The 23,473-nt window shown below is 48.7% G+C and overlaps 1 protein-coding gene across 3 annotated transcripts in view; it reads right to left on the bottom strand.

Annotated features, from left to right (window-relative positions):
- Nucleotides 1-3,302: 3,302 nt before the first annotated feature.
- The window catches only part of GALNTL6 (polypeptide N-acetylgalactosaminyltransferase like 6), a 259,772-nt gene continuing 239,601 nt past the window's right edge, over nt 3,303-23,473 (bottom strand). For all 3 annotated transcript variants that reach the window (XM_078864976.1, XM_078864979.1, XM_078864978.1), the window contains exons 8-12: nt 22,951-23,058; nt 14,647-14,868; nt 11,127-11,243; nt 9,577-9,726; nt 3,303-8,848 (exon numbers count right to left, since the gene is read on the bottom strand). In XM_078864976.1, coding sequence (XP_078721102.1) covers nt 8,690-8,848; nt 9,577-9,726; nt 11,127-11,243; nt 14,647-14,868; nt 22,951-23,058 — 756 coding nt within the window. In that variant the 3' untranslated portion in view covers nt 3,303-8,689. The remainder of the gene's footprint in view (nt 8,849-9,576; nt 9,727-11,126; nt 11,244-14,646; nt 14,869-22,950; nt 23,059-23,473) is intronic.

Genomic DNA, 23,473 nt, shown 5'->3' with positions numbered 1-23,473 from the left:
ATATGCTAAATTCCTCTTGATATGCAAATTCCTTGGTCAAGGCGCCCCTTCCCCCCTCCAACCCAGCTTAAATATACGCTGCCAAGCCTGGTGGTGCCCATTCAGACGCTGTCTTTCCGACAGACCTGTTATTCACCTGAGGACGGCTGCTTGCGTTGTGGCCGAAACGTCGTGAGAATTATTTTATTATGTTTTATTATTATTATTTTATTATTTCCCTTCTACGTGACTTTACCGAAAGAACCAAGAAGATGAATCCCTGCAGTCACGAAAGCCCTTAAATCGAAATTTACAGAAAAGTGTTTTCCATTGGAGCCAGGCGGTTGTGGCTCGCCCAGGAGAAGGCGGGACAGCAAAAAAATTTGAGTTTAACACGTAGGCTTTCGCGACCAATATTATTCATAATAAAGTTTTTGGGTTAGATCGCGTTATTTATAAATGTGTCGTAACCCTCCACCACCCGACACGGCCAATCAGCACAAAGGTGTCACGTTGACAAAAGACAAATAGTTCACTACTTCAGCCCACCGGTGTGTTGAAGAGTGAATCCACATCAACACTCAAAAACTGTAAATGTTGTGGATTCACTCTTAAACACACCGGTGGGCTAAAGTAGTGAACTATTTGTCTTTTGTCAACGTGACTCTTTTTTGCTGATTGGCCGTGTCGGGTGGTGGAGGGTTACGACACATTCATATATAACGCGATCTAACCCAAAAACGTTTATTATGAAAAAAGAATGTGGATTCCGCCTGTTCTGTCCGTGTGGGATAGAGTCAGTTCCTCCACAGTCCCCCCCCCCCCAGGGCCGGATTAAGGCACGGGGCTTTGGCGGCTGCAGCCCAGGGGCCTCCGCTAGTTGGAGGGCCTCCAGAGATGAAGTGAAAAGTTATTTCATTTGTGAATGCCGAATTTTATTTGTTGTTAGCCTTGTAAAAATAAATTAAAATTTTCTTTAACTTTTTTTCCTTTTGAAAATATTACTGGGGGCCTCGCTGTACCTGTAGCCCAGGGACTTACAAAATCTTAATCCGGCCCTACTCCCCCCACGTATCTCTCTTCGGCTGTCCCTCGCGAACGATGATGACTGCGAAGAACAGCGATTGAAGTGGCATGCTCCTGGCGCGCTGGTGGGATGAGAGCCCAGTCCTTGAGCGGAAGCGTCGGCCGCACTGTGGGCAAGAGCTGCTTGCTCGTCTGCTCGATGGGATTTGTGTCGTGCCGTTTGCTGGTGTTGATGCTGATAGGTTTAGGTTTATTTATGATATATAATATATCGAGGACCGCAGAGCTTGAGCCATTGTTGATGCCGGCTCATCACGCGGCTGCCTTCCTGCTTGCCTGTGGTACTATGCGCGACACAAGCTGAAACTATTGTTACGAACTGGATTCTGTCATAGGAATGTGGGATTTTCACATCAGCTCAAGACCAATAATACAAATGAGCACCAACCAAATGCCAACACATAGCTTGGGGATACTGGCACATTGTGCCCTCCGCCTGGCGTGCAGATTTGAACTAAGGACTTGGCTGAGATTCAGCTGAAGTTTGCAAATCCATCAGAGCGGTTCTGGCCAAGCCAGTAAATTTACTGGAGTGCTTTTTCTGTTGCATTTCTCGCGTGTAATTAAGTGCTCCCCCTCGCTCGCTCGCGCTCTCTCTCTCTCTTCAATTACCTGTGTATACACCTGCTTTGTGAATTCATTGGCAAACATGGATAAATGACTCAAGAGTTTGCCAACTCTTGATCTAGACTCTCATGCACCCCTACCTCCGGGTACCACCCCCAGATTGTGATTCAGGGTCGGGATTATATATATATTACATTGTGATGGTAGTGGTGTCTCGTCCAGGCAGGAATCATGTTTAATGCATCACACAACAATCTTCGCAAATTTTAAAAACAATGACCTGTACACTCCCAATTCAATGCATGCATCCTGAGTTTGAGTCAACGTTCATCGATGAATGGGTGCAATGTTACAATCTTAGTCTTACATCAGTTCGTGCGACGTTATAATGAGATTACAGTTATCTGGGGGTTACTTGGAAAATCCACTCGTCCTGCGTTGTGTGAGACACGAGGTATATACATATTCTCGTGGCCGATACTAATAATGGAGTGGCAGCAAAAGATACAGATTTAGGGTACAGTTAAATTGGGCTAGGACCAGGACAGGTACTTGGCGACCAACTCACCCTGCATGTTCTCTGAAGCTAAGTTCTTGAAAGTTAAGCAGAGTTAAGCCTGCTTAGTACTTGGGTGGGAGACTTCCTGGGAATATTTGTGTGGTGAGCTTGGCCCGTGTGATGCCCAGCAGATGGCAATAGAGCAATGGGGTGAATCAATCTGTGCGGAGCCGTGTCACCCCCTCACTTGTGGGTTTTCTGCAGGTACTGAGATTTCCTCCCATGTTCCAAACAGTATATTATGAAAATTGGTCAAATATCCCAATGCAGGGCCCTCTGACAAAACAGGGATCCAGAACTCTGCGAGGATGAAGGGCATTATATTAAACTTTGTAGATTTGTCGCTCGTGTTATCCACGATGTGGAATTTAACCCAGAATGTCTAAATCGTGGAGAGTTCACGAACCACGGTGCCACTGCTTCTCACACAATTCCGCAAACACAAAGACCCCCCCCCCCCCCATATAGTCCTCAACAGACTGTTGGGACAGGTGCTGTTAGCGAGCACCCATGAAGGCCGGAACGGCACGAGAGGATGGTGTGGCTAGAACCATCCCGGCTGCCTTTGTCTCCCCAGCGCTTATGGCTACACACCACACCAGGTTCACATTGAAGGCTGAGTCAACCTAGGAGACGCCTAGGACCAGTATAGCAATTCGTTACTGTTATTGGTCCCCGCAAGGACATACACACAGACACACGCACTCGTGAATGACGGTGGTCTAAATCATGGACGTGGCAAACAAAAGCATCATTCACGATCCGACGGTGGAAGTACCGGGATTCTCTCTTCTGCGACGACCGTGGACCACGCTGAACCACGCTTGAACACAACACGGCAGATGTGCGTACACGTTCCATAAATGGAAGATCAAGGAATCGCCCAACTGCGACTGTGGAGAAGTCCAAACCATCAAGCACATCACCGATGAATGCTCCATCCATGCACATCCTGGCAGTATTGCTGAAATCCACACTGCGTCAACCACATCATTGGACTGGATGAGGAACCTTTGCTTTCATTTATGACGATCATTAAGAAAAAATATAAACTGTTGCTTTTCACAATGCCATACGAAAGACGAAGAATGACGGACAACGCAAGTTTTGTTGGAAAAAAAAAATCTTTGAACCTTTATTAAAATCAAGTTGATCAATTCCGCACCCATCTCTACCGATAAAATAAAACATCAAGTGTTTTGTGAAATTCCAAGAAAGGAGCCACCATATGAACCTTACATGTAAACTAAAATTAAATTACTCCCATTTATAAAACATCAGAATGTTACCCCCTTTTTTATCCCTCTAAAATCATGTTTAAAGCGTTAATGTGTTTTGATTATGAAAAAAAACCCAGTGGAGGACAAAGCACAACATCGTCGAATGTACAATGGTTGCTGTTGCTGCCAATCGACACACACGGCCAGCCCCACGGGACATTATTTTAGATTAATTGAAGTAATAACTGTCCGACGCACGCCATGCACGACGCCACGCCGTCACGGCGCACACATCCCGCAGCTTCGGCTCAGGTTGCCGATTGCAACCACTTCTCTCTTAATATATAAAAAAAGTCATCAGGAAATAAATGTGTTTTTTTTCGGGGCACTCGCCTTCCCACCGTAGTTAAGGCTGCTTCCAAATGCTGACGGGGGGAACCGTCGCCAAACACAGAATTTTCCACTTGCGGTTGGTTTCCAGTTGCGCGGTGTTGTTTGGTATTGCTGGCGGCAGGCAGCCTGAACTTACAATTCAGTCGGTGCTCGGAGCAGTTTCTGAGAATTTATGCGAAGCCAAGCAGCAACTGCCGGCGGAGCTGAAGCGAGCGCACTAACGAAGGTAAATTAACAGCAAAAACGAGGACAAAAATAGGTACGGGCCGACACTCGTTGTTTCATGTCGAACATAACAGCCACTCGATCTTGGAGTCTGCCGACAAGTGGCTGACGGGGGCTTTAAACTGTCGCCTATTGGTTATTGCCGCCTCTACATTCCTGTAGCAGAGACATAAATAAGAATCCCTCGTAAGAACACTCTAATAACAAGCGCTACATCCGCGTTTCCATTCGGCATCTCAAATGTGGTGGGGGGTTTTTTTGACACCTGAAAAGGAATTGCTAAAGATGCGTAAAATAAAAAAGCAACTCCCTTGGCAGGACTTTTCCCTCCCCCAAAGTGAGCCCAGGTGTGATGCCAGATGTGCAATAGATGGACGCGCAAACCACCAGGCACACCAGCGGAGACAGCATGAATGAATGAATTAATCATTGATGCTTATTCATTCCAGCAAAAAGGTTTTCACCGTTTCAGCCGAATCCTGCTGTGGCCGGGTGCCTCAAATATCAGTGCTGATTCGGCACCACTGTGATCCTTGATACGAATCCAGTGTGGCCCGGTCCACGAATGACTGCACAAAAAAACCCATAACATTGAATTTGGTCCTGCAGCTAATTCGGTTAAATTCCAGTCGAGAAATTCAAACGTTCAGTTTGTCTGCCAGAGCGAGGTGAGACAATGCTGCTCCCTCGTGTGGATTAGAGGTCACTTGAAGAGATTTCAGAAGCAGTTCTCTGATATTTTCTTCTGCGGACCCGTTCTATAACGGGGAGGCGCGCTGTTCTGCGACAGTTCTGAATAGGTTCTTCATTTCGTGACCATGACACCCGAAACCATGGCCCTGCAGTGATTTGCCGCTGCAATACAGACCCGCCAATTTGTGTCGGGGCAATTTTATTCGGTGCTTTGAAGTGGAGAAGTGCAGGAGGCTCCATAAACATTTCGCGCAAGTGTGTTCAAGAGGCTGCAAGCAAGCTGGAATTCACCACCGCAGTGATCACTTAGCAAGCAAGCTCTGTACCCGCGCGCTTATTGAGGCTAGGACTGCCGCGATATGATTCGTTCGTGATATCCGATCGGCTATTCCCATTTCAAGATAAGTCCATTAGCGCAATATCAGTTTATTCGTAGCCTCGTAATTTGCGTTTCACATTCTCGTCATATGGTTGTTGTGCTTTGATGTACTTTAAAGTGCAAGACCAGTGCTGAAAAGATATCCCACTGCAATTATCTCAACACTTCTAAACACTGCACCTTTACAATAGACGGTGCTCAAAGGTCGTCAGAAAATGATGACATCTTATAATCGCCATTCTGCCAACTACTCCATCAAATTATTTAATGAGTAATAGCTTTGTTTTTACTTTAACTACTTTTTAAACTATCGTTATTTGAGAAATATTTGGACAGGAAATGGGGGAAAAAAGAACGTGAATCATGAGACGCAGTTATCGTCCCGTGACGATGTTTTTTTTTTGCAAATGGTACAACTACGACATATCGTGGGTCGCACGATATATCGTGAGTCGCACGATATATCGTCGGGTCCCCGTGTTGCGGCAGCCCGATTTGAGAGGCAATGATGAAAGTTTCGCGAGCGGACACTGTACACAAGAGGGCGAATAGAAGAAAAAAACAACCAACCCCCCCAAAAAAACACACACTGGGTGACATTACAAAATCAAACGATTTAGGAAATCTGGCATTATCGTATGTACACACGTGTATGTATATACAGTATTCATATGTACACGCGTACAATAGAAAACTTGTTTTATTTTGCAGCTACACTGTAAGTCATGTTTTTTTTTAATCACAGGATTGTAGGCATGTGGCGATTCGTCAGAGTGAAGCCGCTGTTTCCTAAGTCGTTTCTGCTGCCCGATGTGCTTTCCGGGTTGTAGTTCGGCGTGATGTCCGACGGTTCGCTCCCCGTGCCAAGAGCTTTCCGGCTCCCGGGAACACGTCGAAGATCCGTGAAGTCCAACCGCAAAAACCCCAAAACACACAAACCCTTGAGCAGCGGTGTAGGTTGTGCATCTGCCCATTCACGTGAGTCCAGGAGAGATAGTCCATAGAGCCGTCGAGTCTACATGCAACCGCGAGGAAAACCAAAACTATTCTTCATGGAGCTGTTACAGGAAAGGTGCTGCGTCAATATCGTACACGAGGCCAAAGAACCTCACCGCTACACTGCATCACAAACATCATCAGACATTCGCCATCAACTGCTGGTTGAACGCATTTGTATTATTATTACGAAACTAAATTGTAAAAGTTACGTTTTAAGACAGTGATATCTGTCGGCAGGTTAAAGGGTTCATCTTCTTGGTTCTTTCGGTAAAGTCACGTGACTTTACCGAAAGAACCAAGAAGATGAATCCCTGCAGTCACGAAAGCTTTAAATCGAAAGGTTCATGAACATTTTGCAAATATCGGGAAGGTTAGATTTGCTCCATCTCTACCAGAGTATTGAGATCACCTTCCTCGCAACTTTCACTTGAAAAAACTGTAAATTTTTATTTTGTTTTGGACCACAACAATAAACCCAGGCCATTGTACGTTCAGTAAGATCAGCAGTGAATCAAGAAGGGGGTGGAGAGGAGGGGGGGGCAATGTCATTACATTTTTAACATTCTATACCAATAAGCCATTATTGCACCAAACATGAAAAAGTGCCACAAATTGGGCGAAACTATAATTTACCCCACAAGGTTGAAACTCAAATAAAACAAACAAACCGGCGTTCGTTTGTTTGTTAATTTGTCTCGATTTGCATTCAGAAAGAAAGAAGAACCTGAAAAAAAAGCAAAAATACCCCCCGAAATCGACGGAGCGAAGTCTGCTCACGGTCAAACTTGAGCGACAATTTTTTCGACCGACGTCCTGCTGCAAACACATCTCCACACCTCATCGCCGAATGACAACGGTATTACGACGACAGACAACCCCCGTTGGGAGTGGCATTTTTCCTTCGTGTTGGATCAACGCGCAGGACCGCGTCCTCCCGTCGGGAAAAACCTGCAACTTTTACAAAGCTGCGACGTGCGGCGAACAATCGCACCCCTCGTTCCGTCCGTCTCTCAGCAGCGTGACCCCCCCCCCACCCCCCTGTACGACGCTTCTGTAGGTTGTTAATCGTTTCTGCCGATCAAGAGATTTAAAACTGCCAGATGTTCTACATTGCAAAAGCTAAAATAAATATCTACGGGACAATTTTCTTTTTGCCGGTATCAAAATTATGAAAAAAAAGAAGAGGCTTTACCCTCCCCAGCAATAATACAGCTGTTCAGATGTTCAAATTCCAAATAGAGCATGTTTGTTTGCATATTTTACCACAAGCGTGTGTGCTGAATGCCGACCTGATGCCTTGCATTGTGTGCCTATTTGGTGTTTGAACAGCTTAACACCTCCTGTAATTATTTCCGGAAAAGGGTAAAGCCTATTCTTTATTGCCAACGTGCGATGGAGAATGAAGTTCCTGAGTGAAACGATTTGCTTGATGTGCTAGTTTCCTGCAGTGACCGACACAAGCCAGGACTCTGCACACTTTTTGATTTATGCCACCAAAAATGTACGCACACGCGCGCACGCGCGCACGCGCGCACACACGCACGCAACGCACGGACGCACACTTTTGGACGTGCCAGCCCGAACTGCCCCACAGGCATCAACACAAGAGCAGACTCGTCGTGAATACAAATCCTTCGCACTTCAACGGTGGTCGTCTTGAGCCTCGCCAGATCTTCACCCACTCAGAGAGGCCACTCCTCCTGACGTTTAGTTTGCTCCGTCCGTCCGTTTCCACGAGATTTTTTTTGTTTTTTACAATTCTGCAGCGCGGCATTCGAACGGGGTGGGCTGTGTTCCAGCGCGCGCGCGCGCGCGCGCGTGTGCGCGTGTGCGCGTGCATGGCGCGTGTGTGTGCCTGAGCGCTCTTGTCCATATGTTCGTGTATGAATGTGTCTTTGTCTTTGTGTGTGCCCATGTCTTTGTGTGTGCAAGTGCGCGAGTGGCTGGTAGGGCCAACACCATGTATATCCGTCTGCCTTCACCGGCACTAATGTTGACCACACTGCGCCAGGTACACATTTTAGGCTGAGTTGACCTTAGGGAAGTCCACAATCGGTCAGATTCAGTTACAGAATTGCCACACATGTTGTGCATCATGGCGAACAATCAAACCTGGGTCACTGTGATCGTTAGCACGTGAATTATGTTACATCCCGAACTGTATTTCACTTCCCTCACAATAAGCGGTCACTCGCAGCACTTTCCCCAAAAGTCTATAAGGCTAAACAGAGAGTTCTTTGTGTGTGTGCGTGCGTGCGCGCGTGCGTGCTTGTTGCATGCACGTGTGCTCGCACGTTCCAAAAAAAAGCACGCGGTCGTCAGAACGGCCCGTTCGGACGTACAGGCGCCCAGAGATGCGCGCGGGGGGGGGGGGGAAGGGGTGGGGGAAGAGGAGAGGGGGGTGAGGGGATGGGGAGAGACAGCGCTCAACGCCACGGGCGAGCGCACGCAGCGCCGCTGAAGTCCGTGCGGCTGCCCCCCCCCTTCCCAATCTTCTGTCAGCACTCCACTCTCGAGTCAGGAAAGGAGCGAGACACTTGCGGGCGTGGCGGTGGGAGGGAGGGGAACGGACGGGCGGCAGAAGGGGTGCTAGCTGCTGTTGAACTTGGCCAGGACGGTGGCGTTGACGTTCTCGAAGAGCCACCGCTGTGTGAGCGAGTCTCCGTCGCACGTGTTCATGAAGATCTTCTTCTCTGCCTGGTGGAAGTCCACGCAGCTGTTGCTGACCGGATGATAGAGGGTTTTGTCCTGGAGGGCAGCGAGCGAGAGGAGGGAAGGGGAGGCAGCGGAAGGAGAGCGACGGTTGAGATGCAAACGCGATGTGCTCACGGGGCAGACCCGCGATTTAAGCGCGGGTCTGGGGGCCCCGTTAAGATGCCGAGTTTTATTAGTGCTTACACGAGACATTTGGAACGCGTCGTGATCTCACGGGGGGTTGGAAATTGCCACTCGTTCGTTTTTATGCCATTGTAAAACGACAGCGCCGTGGCCGGTAGAAAAATTAGTCGGTCTCAGGAGGGTCCTGCCGGATTGGGACGTTTGGCCAATATCCGTTGGTGAGCATTTGGCTCGAAAGTGCGAAGGGAACGGAGTGCCCGGAGATAAGCAATGCAAACGAGGGGGTGACACGCAACACTGCCATTCTCCTGGCCACACCGCAGCTCCACAACTACAACACTGTGTAAGTCCTGGGGGGTGTTACCGAAGCAGTAACCAGGCTCTACCCTGCTTAAGTGGGGGAGAGGGAGGGTGGGGAGCGGGATGGACGGACAAATGTTTGCTGGCTGGAAAAAAAATTCCAATATTCACCAAATATTTGTTCGTGGGGAGGGGAGGGGGGGGGGGAGCGAGCAAATATTTTCGACAAAAAATATTTGAGGGAGAACCAACATTCGTTTCCACCGTTTCCGTGCCGTGGGTGCGAGCGGATGGCGGTCGCCGGCGGGCTAGCGCGTCATAGCGTGTGAGCGGCTCACGGGGCGGTATCGCCACAGCTGGTTCCCCTTCATGCCGTGGCAGTCGTAGAGCGTGACCGGGCCCGAGTGCGACACCGCGTCCAGGCAGAACTTGCGCGTGTGCAGCGGGTCGCCCGGGCGGACGTCCTCCCTCCAGCCGAACGTGAACACCTGTGGGGGATGCAAAGAGCGGCCCACGGGCAGCGGGGGAGGAGGGAGGGGGGGGGGAGGAGGCGGCGGCGGCGGTGGCGGCACGCGACCGGCGATAATAAATACAACTTTGGATGCAAATGCACGGACGAGCGGTAGCCGCGACGATGAAATGTATGCCACGCATTCCGCGTGATTTGTTTTTTGGGAAACCGGGCGGTTGAGCATGAAGGACGCCTTGTCACCGGTGTGTAAATTTACCAAGAATTGGGCGGGAGGCGGTGGCACTAAATCTTAATCTGAAAATGTCCGCTCTTGTTGTTATCAAACGGTTGGCATTTACGTGTGAGGCTCTCCAGGAAACGGGCGTTCCGGCCGATGGAACTTCCCTCGAGTTGAGCGAGATTTAGGGACCTCTACCACAAACGTTCGGCGCTTTGAAAACTTTTCTTGTGTTTTGGTGTACTCGTGGTGTTTCATTTTCTTTCCAGTTATTTTTAACGACTGCTTGCTGCCAGTTAGGCTGCCCTGGGCCTCTAATATCAACTGGATATAATGTCAAACTTGATTTGACACAGAGGCATTGGGTCTCTGTGTGTTTATGTTGTGTGCCTCTCTCTGTGTCTCTGTGTTGTCTCTCTCTGCTTGTGTGTCTGTCTGTGTGTCTCTGTGTTTTGTCTCTCTCTCTCAAATTGAGTTCTACCTGATGACGGTTTCTTGTGTTGCTATCGAAACGTCGTACTTTATTATTTAATTTATTTTATTTTTATGTGACTTTACCGAAAGAACCAGAGAGTGTGTATAATGTCTTACGCATTCCACTCAAGTTGATGCATGATCTTGCCATTCAGAAACTTGACCGTGTACAGTTGTTTGTGGTTTGTTTTATTAATGTTTCTTATGCTGTAACCAGGTTGCTATGGTGCCCCCATCTAAAATTAGCATTTATCATCCAATGGGTTTTACCTGTACCTACATAACCTACACTCCTGGTTATGTTATTGGATGTCTAAACATGTGCGAAACAAATAATAATAATAATGAATTTTGTGGATGACATTCAACGATTTGAATTTATTGAAAACATTTATATTTGTTGTATGTATGTACGATTAAATTATTTCACACCATACGTAGCTGTATCAAGTAGCTATCGTGCTGTGATGGTTCCACCTGAAGACTGAGGCTTGTGTTGCCTCCGAAACGCCGTGATTTTTTATTTTATTTTACTTTTATAAATGTACATTTTTTACCTACGTGACTTTACCGAAAAAGTCTAAGAATATTTTGGCAACATATCCTATACACGCCGAGGTAAGGAGTTAGAAGTAATTGAAGGAAGGAACAATAATGGCTGCGCCCGGTTTTGCACCTGGCTCGTAGGAGGTCGGTCCCACGGTGTCCGGGCGACGTTCCCTTACCTGCTCGTGCGACCAGGTGCGCTCCGAGCCGTCCTTCACACACGTGTCAAGACGCAGCTCCGTGCCAGTCCCCCCGTGCTTTCCGTCGATGCACAGGTTGGCTGCCGAGTTTCTGATCTGCGCCGGACAAATCGATGTGCAGTAGACATCAGTGCACGTGGAGGGACTTCCTGACAAGCACAGCCTGCTGTGTTCATCCACTGCTGGATGAGGGCTTTCCCTCTATGCCGTGCAGCTTGATGGAGATTATTCGACCGTAGTTTTAATTTCCCTGTCCAAGGGCAAGTCCATGGCTCAAGCTCCATGTGTACCATTCAATGCCACTCCCACACGTACGTGCAGCAACATGAGTGGGGGAAGATTTACCTCCTCGCATTTACTCCCGGGAAAGAACAGATGAACCAAAATGAGATTGCACCCGAATGTGCGCAGGTGTGCTGTCTGCAAATTGCAGGTTTGAGGTCAATTTGGAGTCAGCTTTAAGCTTGTTAGGACTCTCTTTGCGTCAGACTGAAGGGTACGGAGCTGATTAGCATAACGACGCGGTTTGAGGGAGAATCTCGTGGAAATATACAAAATTGGAAAAGCTTCCTTAATGGGCCTGAGAAGCGCCACCTAATGAAAACTAGGCCTTAACCTTTACACTGTTGCACTCGAAGCAGGAGCACAGAAGAATTCATGGTAATTTCATGAAGGTTTTTTTTTTACCCCCTTGCTTAGTTGCGCTTCCAATTTAATTTATCTCCGTCAGGTTGCCAGTGTCAACCTCTACTCCTGGGGATGTTTTTTTCAAAACACCACTTGTAATACAATTATATAATGAAAAGAAAGCAACTCCTTTTGTACCGAAACGCTATCCCCATCGCGTACTCTTAGCTCCATGCAACATGCAAGGTGCCTTAAGGGGTTAATTGCAACGTTTTGGTCACTTCTGTGGCGAACCGAATCCTTCCTTGGAATTACGCTGCGTCCGATCTAATTTTTTCCAAACTAATGTTCCAGTGCGGGGCGTGGGAGGGGGTCATGTTTGTAGCGCACATATATATCCTCCCGCGTGCACGTGCACACGATGGAGCCCACGCTGAATTGTGCTCGCGTAGCTAATTTGGTATTCTGTCTGCGATCCACTCATTGACACACGCAGTCAAAGAACAACGTGAACTTATTAAGGCCAGCGCAATCATAATAATCGTCATTAATATGCTGCACGAATGTTACAAAAAGCAGGTTTGTAAAATGTATCAATTACCAAAAAAAAATTAAACCCATTTATGAGGATGGCAGAAGGGCAGTTTTCCACCGAGATTTGTAAAAAAAAATATTTTCAGCTAATTTGCCACAATTGTACGCAAAAAAAAACTAGATCTGGAAAAAAAAGTGGAGTGTTCCCCAACGCGTAATTTGGGTTTGTAATCATCAAGCTTTCATGAATACGTATTTACAAACTGGGTTGGAAGGGTGGCGCGGTGATTTGCGCACTGCGCTGTAAATTCGACGACCCAAATTTTTGATTCCCATCCACGTCTAACATCACCGCCGGGTGATATTTTTTAACCGACCATGATCCCTCACTCTTCTTGACAAAACCCGTTCTAACCAGTGTGGTGAATTATGGTCCATCAATCGCCACTACTGGACATCTGTGAAAAAGAGCTGTATAGCTAATTGGATTCCTCCAGTATAAATACATATTCTGATTCTAATTCTGACATTGGGGGAGGCCTGCATCCAACAGTCACTTGGCAAAGGCCTTCAAATTACTATCATTACCATTCTAATGTCACCTATTTGTTTATAAACACATTGCATACATGTTGTAGACATACCATCTACCCGAGAGGCAGTCAAAGAATGTCAAGGATGATCTTTCTTTCGTAAGCTCACGCTGCCCAAATGTCAGCTTTATTTCAGAAGTCGCTCTGTGTCTATGTACAGATCGTGGCGAGATGTTAACTACCTCGCCTGGTACGCAGGAGGTCGTGGGTTCGAACACCCTACCCTGACGCCTGCTGTATATTTTGAGTTTGCGTGTCTCTCTCTCCTCTTGGTCACGTGGATCTTTCTCCGGATCCTCCGGTTTTTCCATCCACATTTAGAAACGTGCGCTCAGAGTATTTGGCTGCTATAAATGTCCACATGATAAGCCACCTCGTTCAACGATCATTTGTGGCCAGGTCTCTTCTGAAAAAAAATCTACACAGCTCAGTGGGCCTCACCTGGCAACATATAAATAGTTTAGTTTTCATTTAGTTTCACTCCACCTCACATTCGCTCGGCTCACTATACACCGGACGATCCCACGCGGAGGGACTAAGTGAACTGTCCACCGATGGCTTGAGGCCGCTTGCGACTCGTTGGTGAAGAGCCCCCCCCCCCCCCCGTGGAAACTGTGGGACTCATTGGTGCTGCCCTAGCTGCCCTGGCTGCCCCGGCTGCACCGAGGGCTCGTTGTTGCTGCTCGGCCCCGGTTGCTTAATCCCGGGTTGGGTCACGGTGCTCCCTTTTCCTCCTCTCTTCCGTCTTTCACCGCCCTGCCGCACCACAATCCCCTTCTCCCCCCACCCACCCAAAATGTTTTTTTTTTATGTTGTGGAGCATCCTGAAGTGCTATTGCATTGAGATGCTGTATAAATAAAAATGTGTTCAGGCAACTGACAGCCAGGTGACGCTTCTACGACCTGCCACTATTGCCCCGCTGGCTATTTGCCGCTGGCTATTTGCCATGGCGAGCCGGTTAGCATAGCGTGCTACGCTGGCCTCGCAAAGACATCTGAATCTGGCTCGGGTTCAAAAGCAGGGCCGGAGGCGGTGGGGATAATGAAGCATTCATGTCAGTGTGACGTCGGTGTGACGCCGGTGTGATGTCGGTGTGACGTCAGCAGCACGACTCGGCACGGCTTCCCTCCGATATTAGGAAGCCACTGGAGCTAAGCGCTTTCAACTCGAGATTGAGAACTCACCTCTTGAGAGCTGCTTTAAGTGTTTAATTTGCCATCCTTACCCCGCACCTCCGATTAGCGGGGTTGGCTACGTACGGTGCAAAAGAGGTTAAACGGACATAAGTACATTTACGTGGCTTTGCTCCTGCAGTGGAAAAACAAACCTGGCGCTTCTCGACCCGCAGGGCCCCCCCCCCCGGGCGCGGCTCATGTCGTGCGCGAGTGAGCGGGAACAAAAGAGGCGCCATTGGAACCTCATTTGCCAGTAAAAAATATGATAATTGTTTGTTTACCCTTTTATCTGGCAACAAAACTGACACCTTTTTTTTTACAAGGAGTCATGTTTGCATAGACCACAATACCTGCAGTCATAATGCAAACAAAAAACATAACTCTGATAATGTGCACTGTCCTTGAAGTTGATTGGTCCACACCCAAGACAGCTTTCCTTAGAGCCTAGTCTCACACGCTGTTGGTGGACCAGATGACGCCAAAAGTGTTTGTTGCCAGATAAAAGGGTAAAAAAAACAATTATCAAAAGAGGCGCCGTAAAGTGTCTCGCGCTGCGCGGACGCGGGCACCTCTCCCCAGGCGGCTGCGGGCGGCTCGACGGGCGGGTAGAAGCGGGCCAGGTCCCACGCCACCTCCTGCATGAACCACTTGAAGGAGTGGCAGTTCAGATGGCGCCGCAGCTCCTTCTGGGCGGTGAGGTCGCCGGCCGACAGGTGGCGGTACTCGGGCCGCCGCTGGTACACGAACTCGGCGTATTCGTCCATCCACACCTCCGCCACGCGCTTCAGGTTCTGTCCACGTGCGGGGGGGGGGGGGGGTACATGCGCGTGCCGGTCACTGGGTGCCCCCCGCTGTGGATATCAGAAGGTAGAGGGGGTAGCCCTGGTAATTTCTCGCTCTCGCGCCACTGCTGGGACAAGCGTTGCCTCCCGCTAGAGGGAGCTCTCGGGGGTATGTTGGCCGACTCTCGCACGCTGGAATGATGGCTTGGAAGGTGGGAGAACACCCCCTACTTTCATCTTCTTGGTTCTTTCGGTAAAGTCACGTAGAATTGAAATAATAAAATAATAAAAATAAAACATAATAAAATAATTCTCACGACGTTTCGGCCACAACGCAAGTAGCCGTCATTCAGACTCTGTCTCCTCGACAGACCTGTTCTCCACCTGAGGACGGCTGCTTGCGTTGTGGCCGAAACGTCGTGAGAATTATTTTATTATGTTTTATTTTTATTATTTTATTATTTCAATTCTACGTGACTTTACCGAAAGAACCAAGAAGATGAATCCTTGCTGTCACGAAAGCTTTAAATCGAAATATATACCCCCTACTTTGTCTGTCCAACCACATGTGACCAGCCGATCGACTGCGATGAATCCAGTTATGCCGCTGCTTGGGGTGGGGGGGGGATTAAGAACGTCGCGATCTCTGTATTGTTCAGTGTGCTAACTAGTACATCAGGGCCGCAGGGCACCATGGTGGTAAGATGTTAACTACCTCGCCTAGTATACAGGAGGTCGTGGGTTCGATCCCAACCCTGACGCCTGCTGTATATTTGGAGTCTGCATGTTGTCCCCATAGTCGCGTGAATTTTTCTCCGGGTCCTCCGGTTCCCCCCCCCCCCCCCCCCTACATTTAGAAACATGCGTTGAGAGTATTTGGTTGATGTAAATGTCCACGTGATGATAAGCCACTTCGTTGAGCTATCATTTGTGGCCAGGTCGCTTATAAAAAAGAGCTATTGTAGCTTAGTGGACCTTACTTGGTAAAAAAAAATATGTTTTATGTTTTTAAGTTGCAGGGCTGTGACGCCTTAACGCTGGAAGCACATCAATTCTTGGGGACATGCACGCAGTCGTTTTAGGATGTCTGTAGTTTATACGTTTATTCTCTGATATGCATGTACGTATGTTGCACTTCTTTCGCACCGTACATAGTCAACCGCGCAAATGGAAGGTGCGATCTGATTCGTGAGATTTTGTGAATAAAAATGACCGAAATACCGAAGGAGAGTCGGGCAAGGCGACGATGCTTTCGCTGCGGCTGTTCACGGCGACATTCAAAGATATTTTCCAAAAATGTTATTGCAGAAACAAAGTGACAAGTATCGGTCAAGGGGGATGTTTGACCATACTTCACCACACGGTGGTCAGTGTGGATTGGTGGGGTGGGGGGAGCCAGGACTGATTTAGATATCGCTTGCCACCGATGTTGGCTGTTGGTCGGGAATTGAGCTCGGTTCATTCAGCGCGAACCACTGCACCGCCGTTCCACTCGTCGTAATTTATACGGCTGTAAAGTCAGCCCGTAATTATTTGCCGCTGCACAATAAAATAAACGGGGGCATAATCACTGCGCTGTACATCAAAATTACATGATACAATCATGGACACACACACAATATACACAACATTTACTGCGCAAGACCACCAAAGCGGCAATATTTTAGTACCACGTATGTGCCGGACACGTGGGCCCACGTACACACACACACATATATTCACTAAGGCTTTGAACATGCGGTAGATAATCCGAATAGAGACATAAAACTCCAGTTAAGTAATGCGAATAAAGACGTCCGACTCCTGTGAAGCATAATTAGCCCCAGTTGCACGTGATTATACGACGCGTAGCTTGCATGTGGTGGACCCGCGCATGTAATATTTACTGCGTGAGAGGGCCCCCAAATGGCTGCTCGTTTTCACGAACTCCCACACAACCCTTCAGGCTCCATAATTTGCAAACGGGGCCAAAGGACAAAGACAAAGGTCTGCCCGTGTAGCCTCTAACATACTTTTGGGGCAAGTGCTGTTAGCGAGGAGTGACCTATGAAGGCCGGCACTTGTGGCACACGAGCGCCGGCGGGTGGCCAGTGCCACGAACGCCCGGCAACCTTTGTCTCCCCAGTGGCGATGCTTACGCAGCACAACCAGGCACTAAATTGAGGCTGAGTCGACCAAGGGGAGGCCCAGGACCGGTACAGAAAATCGTCACTGGTATTGACCGTGAGCGGGAATCGAACCTGGGTTGCCGGGTTCATAGCGTGGCGCACTAACCGTTATGCACGAAAAGACAAAGATCACTTATATAGCCTTAACAGACTGTTGGGGAAAGTGCTGTTAGCGAGCACCTATGAAGGCCGGTACGGCACACGAGGGGGTGGGTGGCCAGCACCACGCCCGACCGCCTTTGTCTCCCCAGTGGCAATATTTCCACATCGCACCAGGTACTCATTTGAGGTTGAGTCGACCTAGGGGATGCCCAGAACCGGTTCAGATAATCGTCACTGGTGTTGGCCGTGAGCGGGAATCGAACCCGGTTCGCCAGGTTCGCAGCGCAGCGCGCTAACCACTACACCACCGCTCCCCACTACACACACGTGCGTACGCACGAGCGCGATATCCGTGCCGTACCCTACGACAGCAACTCCAGTCCCTTGCGACCCCCCGGCCACGCTTCGCCTCTTCGTGATCACCCGCTCGTCTACATTCGCATGCAAATTTCACCCTCCGCTCAACTCGCAAAAGGCGCCCGATGGCTGGTCATCGCGGAAAGCATCGCCGGAGCGGAGCGGCGACGAGCAGAGTTGGACAGACGCCGTGCGGTGCCACCAGAGGGACCTCGAGGGTCGAGCCCGAAACGTTTTCCACGACGGGGGGGGGGGAGGGGAGGAGGGGGGTGGTGGCGGCTGCTTCGTGACGGCCACGTCGCCTGTTCTCTTGCTCGCGCGCGCCGATCGATGATCCGATGAAATATCGACGCGGTGAATTTAATTCGTCTTAAGCCGCACGCGTCATTTTACCGGGCAATGCAATGAACGAGATGGGATGACGGCGTTGGCGGCCCCGGGTATATCGGGGGAGGCGATTCGTTTTTTGACTCTTCCGTCGCAAGGGGGCTGCTCACAATTAGGAGGCATGACAAGCAACATCTCTTTGAGGAACGCTTGCGGACGGGAGGGAACGAAAGAGGACCGAGGGAAAGCCACACGTACGACATGACGAAGCTCAAACACCAGGAGAGATGAGCGAGCGACCTCGCTCTGCAGGAGGGCGGGGGACAGACCCGTGCGTGTAACTCGAAGCTATTCTGTATTTCTTCTTAATCTTACCGGGCAAGTCTCACCTGAGCCGCACAGCTCTTTTTCAGAAGCGATTTTCTGGCCACAAATGATAGCTCAAGCGAAGTGGCTTAGGGGCCATCCATTTAGTAGGTACGCAAAAATCTCTCAAAACTTGACCCCTCCCCCCTCCCTGTACGCAAGCAGACTTTTTACACCCCCACCCACCTGCGTACGTTCGCTTGACCCCCCCCCCCGAATCCTATAGTTCGGCCGATATTTAATCCGCGCAGAAACGATCAAGGATTAACAATATTAACGTGTTTAAGCAAACAGAAAGTCCACCGCCATACTAACTAATTTGAAGGCCAATGTAGACACATTATTATCGATGCTTCACCACCCCCCCACGTTTCCTATACGTACATTGTCAGTAGACCCCCCATACGCAAGCGTACGCATTTGGGTTAACCCCCCCTCCCCCCTCCATGCGTACGTACTCAATGGATGGCCCCTTATCGTGTGGATATTTATAGCAGGCAAATACTCTAAACGCGAAATGCGTGTTTCTAAATAGGGGGGTGGGGGGGGGGGGGATCGGAGGGACCCAGAGAAAAATTCACACGACCACGGGGCAAAACCACGACCTCCTGTATACCAGGCGAGGGAGTTAACATCTCACCACTCGATTTAAAGCTTTCGTGACTGCAGGGACGTTTCGGCCACAACGCAAGCAGCCGTCCTCGGGTGGAGAGAGGACGGCTGCTTGCGTTGTGGCCGAAACGTCGTGAGAATAATTTTATTATGTTTTATTTTTATTATTTTATTATTTCCATTCTACGTGACTTTACCGAAAGAACCAAGAAGATGATCTCACCACTCGTGACCCCAGCTCCAGGCTGGCAGGCCATCTTAGCACCCATCAAACCCAATCCCGCCCCCTCCCCCCAGCTGCAGCGTTCAAACGCCGTCCCCACCGAGAGCCCTGCCAAAGCCGGACTCGACGAGAGAGAGGGCCGAAGTCGCCACGGGCAGAGCACGCGGCGGGGCAGTGGCACAACGGCTGCTGCCTGACGCGCCGGTCCACCACGCGCTCTGACAGCGGAAACTCAGCGCGCTCACGTTGTCCGACTAAATACGACAAATAACACTGGTCAACACACTTTTTCTGGCATAAGGTATTCCAACGGTATTAATGTAATTTTGGGGTGCTGATTCCAAATCTGGCATCCGTTTTTGTCTATCACATCAGGTTTTTGAGATATCAAATATTGCATTTTCAATAAAAACTGGCAGAAGAAAAATATTAAATAAATGTGGATATTTTTCGATTTAAAGCTTTCGTGACTGCAGGGATTCATCTTTTTGGTTCTTTCGGTAAAGTCACGTAGAAGGGAAGTAATAAAATAATAAAAATAAAACATAATAAAATAAAATAATTCTCACGACGTTTCGGCTACAACACAAGCAGCCGTCTAAATGGGGGAGCTTATAAGCTCCTAGCTTGGCAGTGTCTCATTCTTCACCTGAAGACGGCTGCTTGCGTTGTAGCCGAAACGTCGTGAGAATTATTTTATTTTATTATGTTTTATTTTTATTATTTTATTACTTCCCTTCTACGTGACTTTACCGAAAGAACCAAGAAAATGTGGATATCTACATAAAATGATATTATAAACACACTATCCTAAAAATACAGCACCATATTTAACACTAAAGCAGTCACTGACTCGCAACAACTTGCAATCATAAGTGACAGAGTTAATTTCGAGTAAAATCAATGAAAATGGGGTATGCCGATAGCATAAAAATGATGTGATAGAGCAAATCTGAGATCAGATTTGGAATCAGCACCCTGAAATTAGTCTAGAACAGCTGCAAAAGTCCAGGCCAGAAACAAATGTTTTTTTTTTGTTGATCAGTGTAATCCACTTAAAATGTCGTTTGTTTAAAACAGCAAGTGTATTTGTCGATTGAATACATTGATATAAATGTAATACAATGTATTAAAATGTACTTCACCAGCCCCCCCCCTCCTCCTCGTAAGAATATGTTTTACCCATTGCCAATGATCTCCAACAACGCAAGGAGCCTGGCGGAGGGGAGAGAGAAGCGGAGGGGGAAGCGCTACACGACGCCAAAGGCTTGGCAGAGAGAGAGAGAGGACGCTAGACGATGGTGATGATGGTGACGATGGGATGTTGTTCCGCGGACGTGTGCAAGCAGGCGTCCGCCACCGCAATACGAATTCGGCGCGGGATCTGACTCCTCAACGCGGCACGAACCAGCTCGGTGGCCACACGTCCGCTCGGGGAGTGCTGTCTTTGCCGTGAGCCATCTGTTTGTTGCACGCGATTGGGGCGAGGTGGTTGGGGTGGTGGGAGGGGAGTAGCAATGACGCGCGGGATTGTACGATTCTTTAGGGCCCTCTTGCAGATGTGGGACAGCTGCTACGCTCGTGCTTCGGTTAAAGAAACAAAAAAATAAAACAGGCAGTTTGCTCTCGGAGAGAACGGCAGCATCGAGAAGTGGGGGGGGGGGGGCAGATATTGATTTTTTTTATTGCTTGGGCCACATGTGGTTAAAGGTGGAATCATAAATCCGACATCAATTTGAAAAAATAAATAAAAATACCGCACCGTCCAGTTGGGAGTCTGCCGCACAATAAGCGAAGGAGCACTTTACCGCTGATGTCAATTAGAAAATAATAGCCACCGATACATGCCGGGGAAATTAAAATAGTTGGAGAATGGCAAATTGGAAGGAAACGTGAGTTATTACTTTATTTCTAACATAATAGAATATGCCATGACAATATTGGCAAAATACTTGTACGAGTGAACACGAACACAGCCGAGGTTGGAGAGCCGGGCTATCAGCTCACGAGCTGAAATTCCATTCAAGGTTGAATTGACGCACCCTCTTATTATCCCCGTTGCCATTTGTACCTTTGCTGCCGTAGTTATCATCAGTGTCTGAATCTCCACCATTGCCGTCATGATCACCATCATCATCATCATCACAGCCATAGTAATCACTGTCATCATCATTGTCATGATCATGCTCATCATGCTGTCTATAGGGTCAGTAAAGAGAGCACAATGCATGGCAGTGTTTGTCGTACTGACTGATAATTCAGCCCCCTCCAGGGATGTGCAATATCCATCACGGCAAAGAGGTCAGCAACAGAGATAAACTCAGAATCAGAATATTTATTCATCCTTGGAGTCATCCGACGAGCTATGAATCTCTTTTTCACTCTGCTCAACACACACTAAAAGAGCATAGCGGTACGTGCCACACACTCACGCGTATGGCAAAACCGCACGTATGTACACCCAGAGACACGGTCAACACACAGACACATTTAAATCTGGCAATCTGACTGACAATCCCAGCCTCAAGTGTCGCAGTGCAGATTTACCCAAGGAGAGATATCATTCGAGATTTGAAGCCTTAGTGACCGCAGGAATCCATGCTCTATGGTTCTTTCGGTAAAGTCACGTAAGTAGAAAATAAAAATAGAAATAAATCACGACGTTTCGATTGCAACACAAGCAATCATCATCATACCTACGTGACTTTACCGAAAGAACCAGAGAGTTTGAGAGATACATTTAGATTTAAAGCTTTCGTGACTGCAGGGATTCATCTTCTTAGTTCTTTCGGTAAAGTCACGTAGAACAGCCCTGTTCTTCACCTGAGGACGGCTGCTTGCGTTGTGGCCGTTGTGGCTGAAACGTCGTGAGAATTGTATTTTATTATGTTTTATTTTTATTATTTTATTACTTCCCTTCTACGTGACTTTACCGAAAGAACCAAGAAGTATGAGAGATATCATGTTGCGTTGGAGGATTGCCCCCGATGGCTCACCTTGTTCTCACTCGCAGGAACTTTGTCGGTAGACAGGGGCGCGAACAACGTCGCGATAGACAAACAACAAGGAGCGAAAGGGTCCTCTCTCAGCAAAGTGGAGTTAGGGGCTATGGGTATTGGAAGGGTGAGTACTCGTGGCTTATTGACGAGCTGGTTACGGTTAGGGTAGAGCTAGTACTAATGGCGAGTTCGTTGGTTAGGGGTGGCATTTGGTGCGCTAGCTGGCAAGGGTGAGGGTAGGGCTAGTTATAGTGTTCTAGATTTGAAGCTTTCGTGACTGCAAGGATTCATATTCATGGGTTTTTTCGGTAAAGTCACGTAGGTAAAAATAAAAATAAAATAAAAATCACGACGTTTCGGAGGCAACACAAGCCTCCGTCTTCAGGTGGAACCGTCACAGCACGCTCGCTGTATCAAGTAAAGACGTAAGCTTGTGTTGCCTCCGAAACGTCGTGATTTTTATTTTATTTTTTACCTACGTGACTTTACCGACAAAACCCAAGAATACTAGTGCTAGTGGCTGGTAAGTTGGTTGGCAAGTGTGAGGGGGTAGAGCTCGCATTTGGTTGGCTGGTGTGCTCCATCCAACCTGCTGACCCCTGGCTCCCCAAGTCCTCGGCATTTAGCTGTACGTGCTGGGGAGCTCCTTGAGGAGCTGAGCACAGGGGTCCGGGGACGCCCGTGGCAACGTTCAGGAGGATCACGCGGAAGCTCCGAGAGGCACGCGGAGCGAAGAATCGCGCCGGACACAATCGTGGCCAACGACGCGCGGCGCGAAACGAAAAACACGCCAGAGAGTCCACGCAGCGCAGCCGCGGAAGGAAGGGAAAAAACAAAAATGGAAATTAAAAACCCCCTTGGGCAATAACGTACTGCCTCTTTCAGCCTTCACCATGCTCGGTTTCCGGTGTCCGGTGCGTTTTTGTTTTGCTTTTACCTTGGCCAGGCTCGTCCCCGCAGGCACTTTGTACGGCACGTACTTGCGGTAGATGTGCCCGACCCGCGAGCACGGCACGTCTTCCATACGCCCGCCGCACATCCAAACCTTGGAACGGCAGGGGATGGGGGGGGGAAGAGTGTGAGATGGGGGCGGGGAGGAGCGGGGAGAGGGGCGGGGAGGTGGGAGGACGAGGTGATAAGAAAGCAGCGACCTTATCGAGCGGTCGGACGGGGACAACGTGGGCTGTGGCGTCTTCAAAAGAGACTGGCGATGTCGGTCCACGAAGACAAACGTCCAATGCGCACGACAGAGGAAAGGCGCGAAAGGCCGTCGAGGGATTGAGCCGGTGATCGGTAACGCAGGTGAAAGTTAGGAGTAAGCAAACTCGACACAACGTATGTCTTGATGATAGATTTGCAGTTGCAAGGAAACTGTACGCGAGCTTTGTAAGTAAACAAAATAGCTGGTGATGCTGCATCGGAAGCATCCACACATTCGTCACAATCGCAAATAACAGTGC

The sequence above is a fragment of the Lampetra fluviatilis genome, chromosome 19 (genome assembly GCF_964198595.1).
Source record: "Lampetra fluviatilis chromosome 19, kcLamFluv1.1, whole genome shotgun sequence".
Lineage (NCBI taxonomy): Eukaryota > Metazoa > Chordata > Hyperoartia > Petromyzontiformes > Petromyzontidae > Lampetra > Lampetra fluviatilis.
This window is presented reverse-complemented; position numbering and strand designations above follow the sequence as displayed.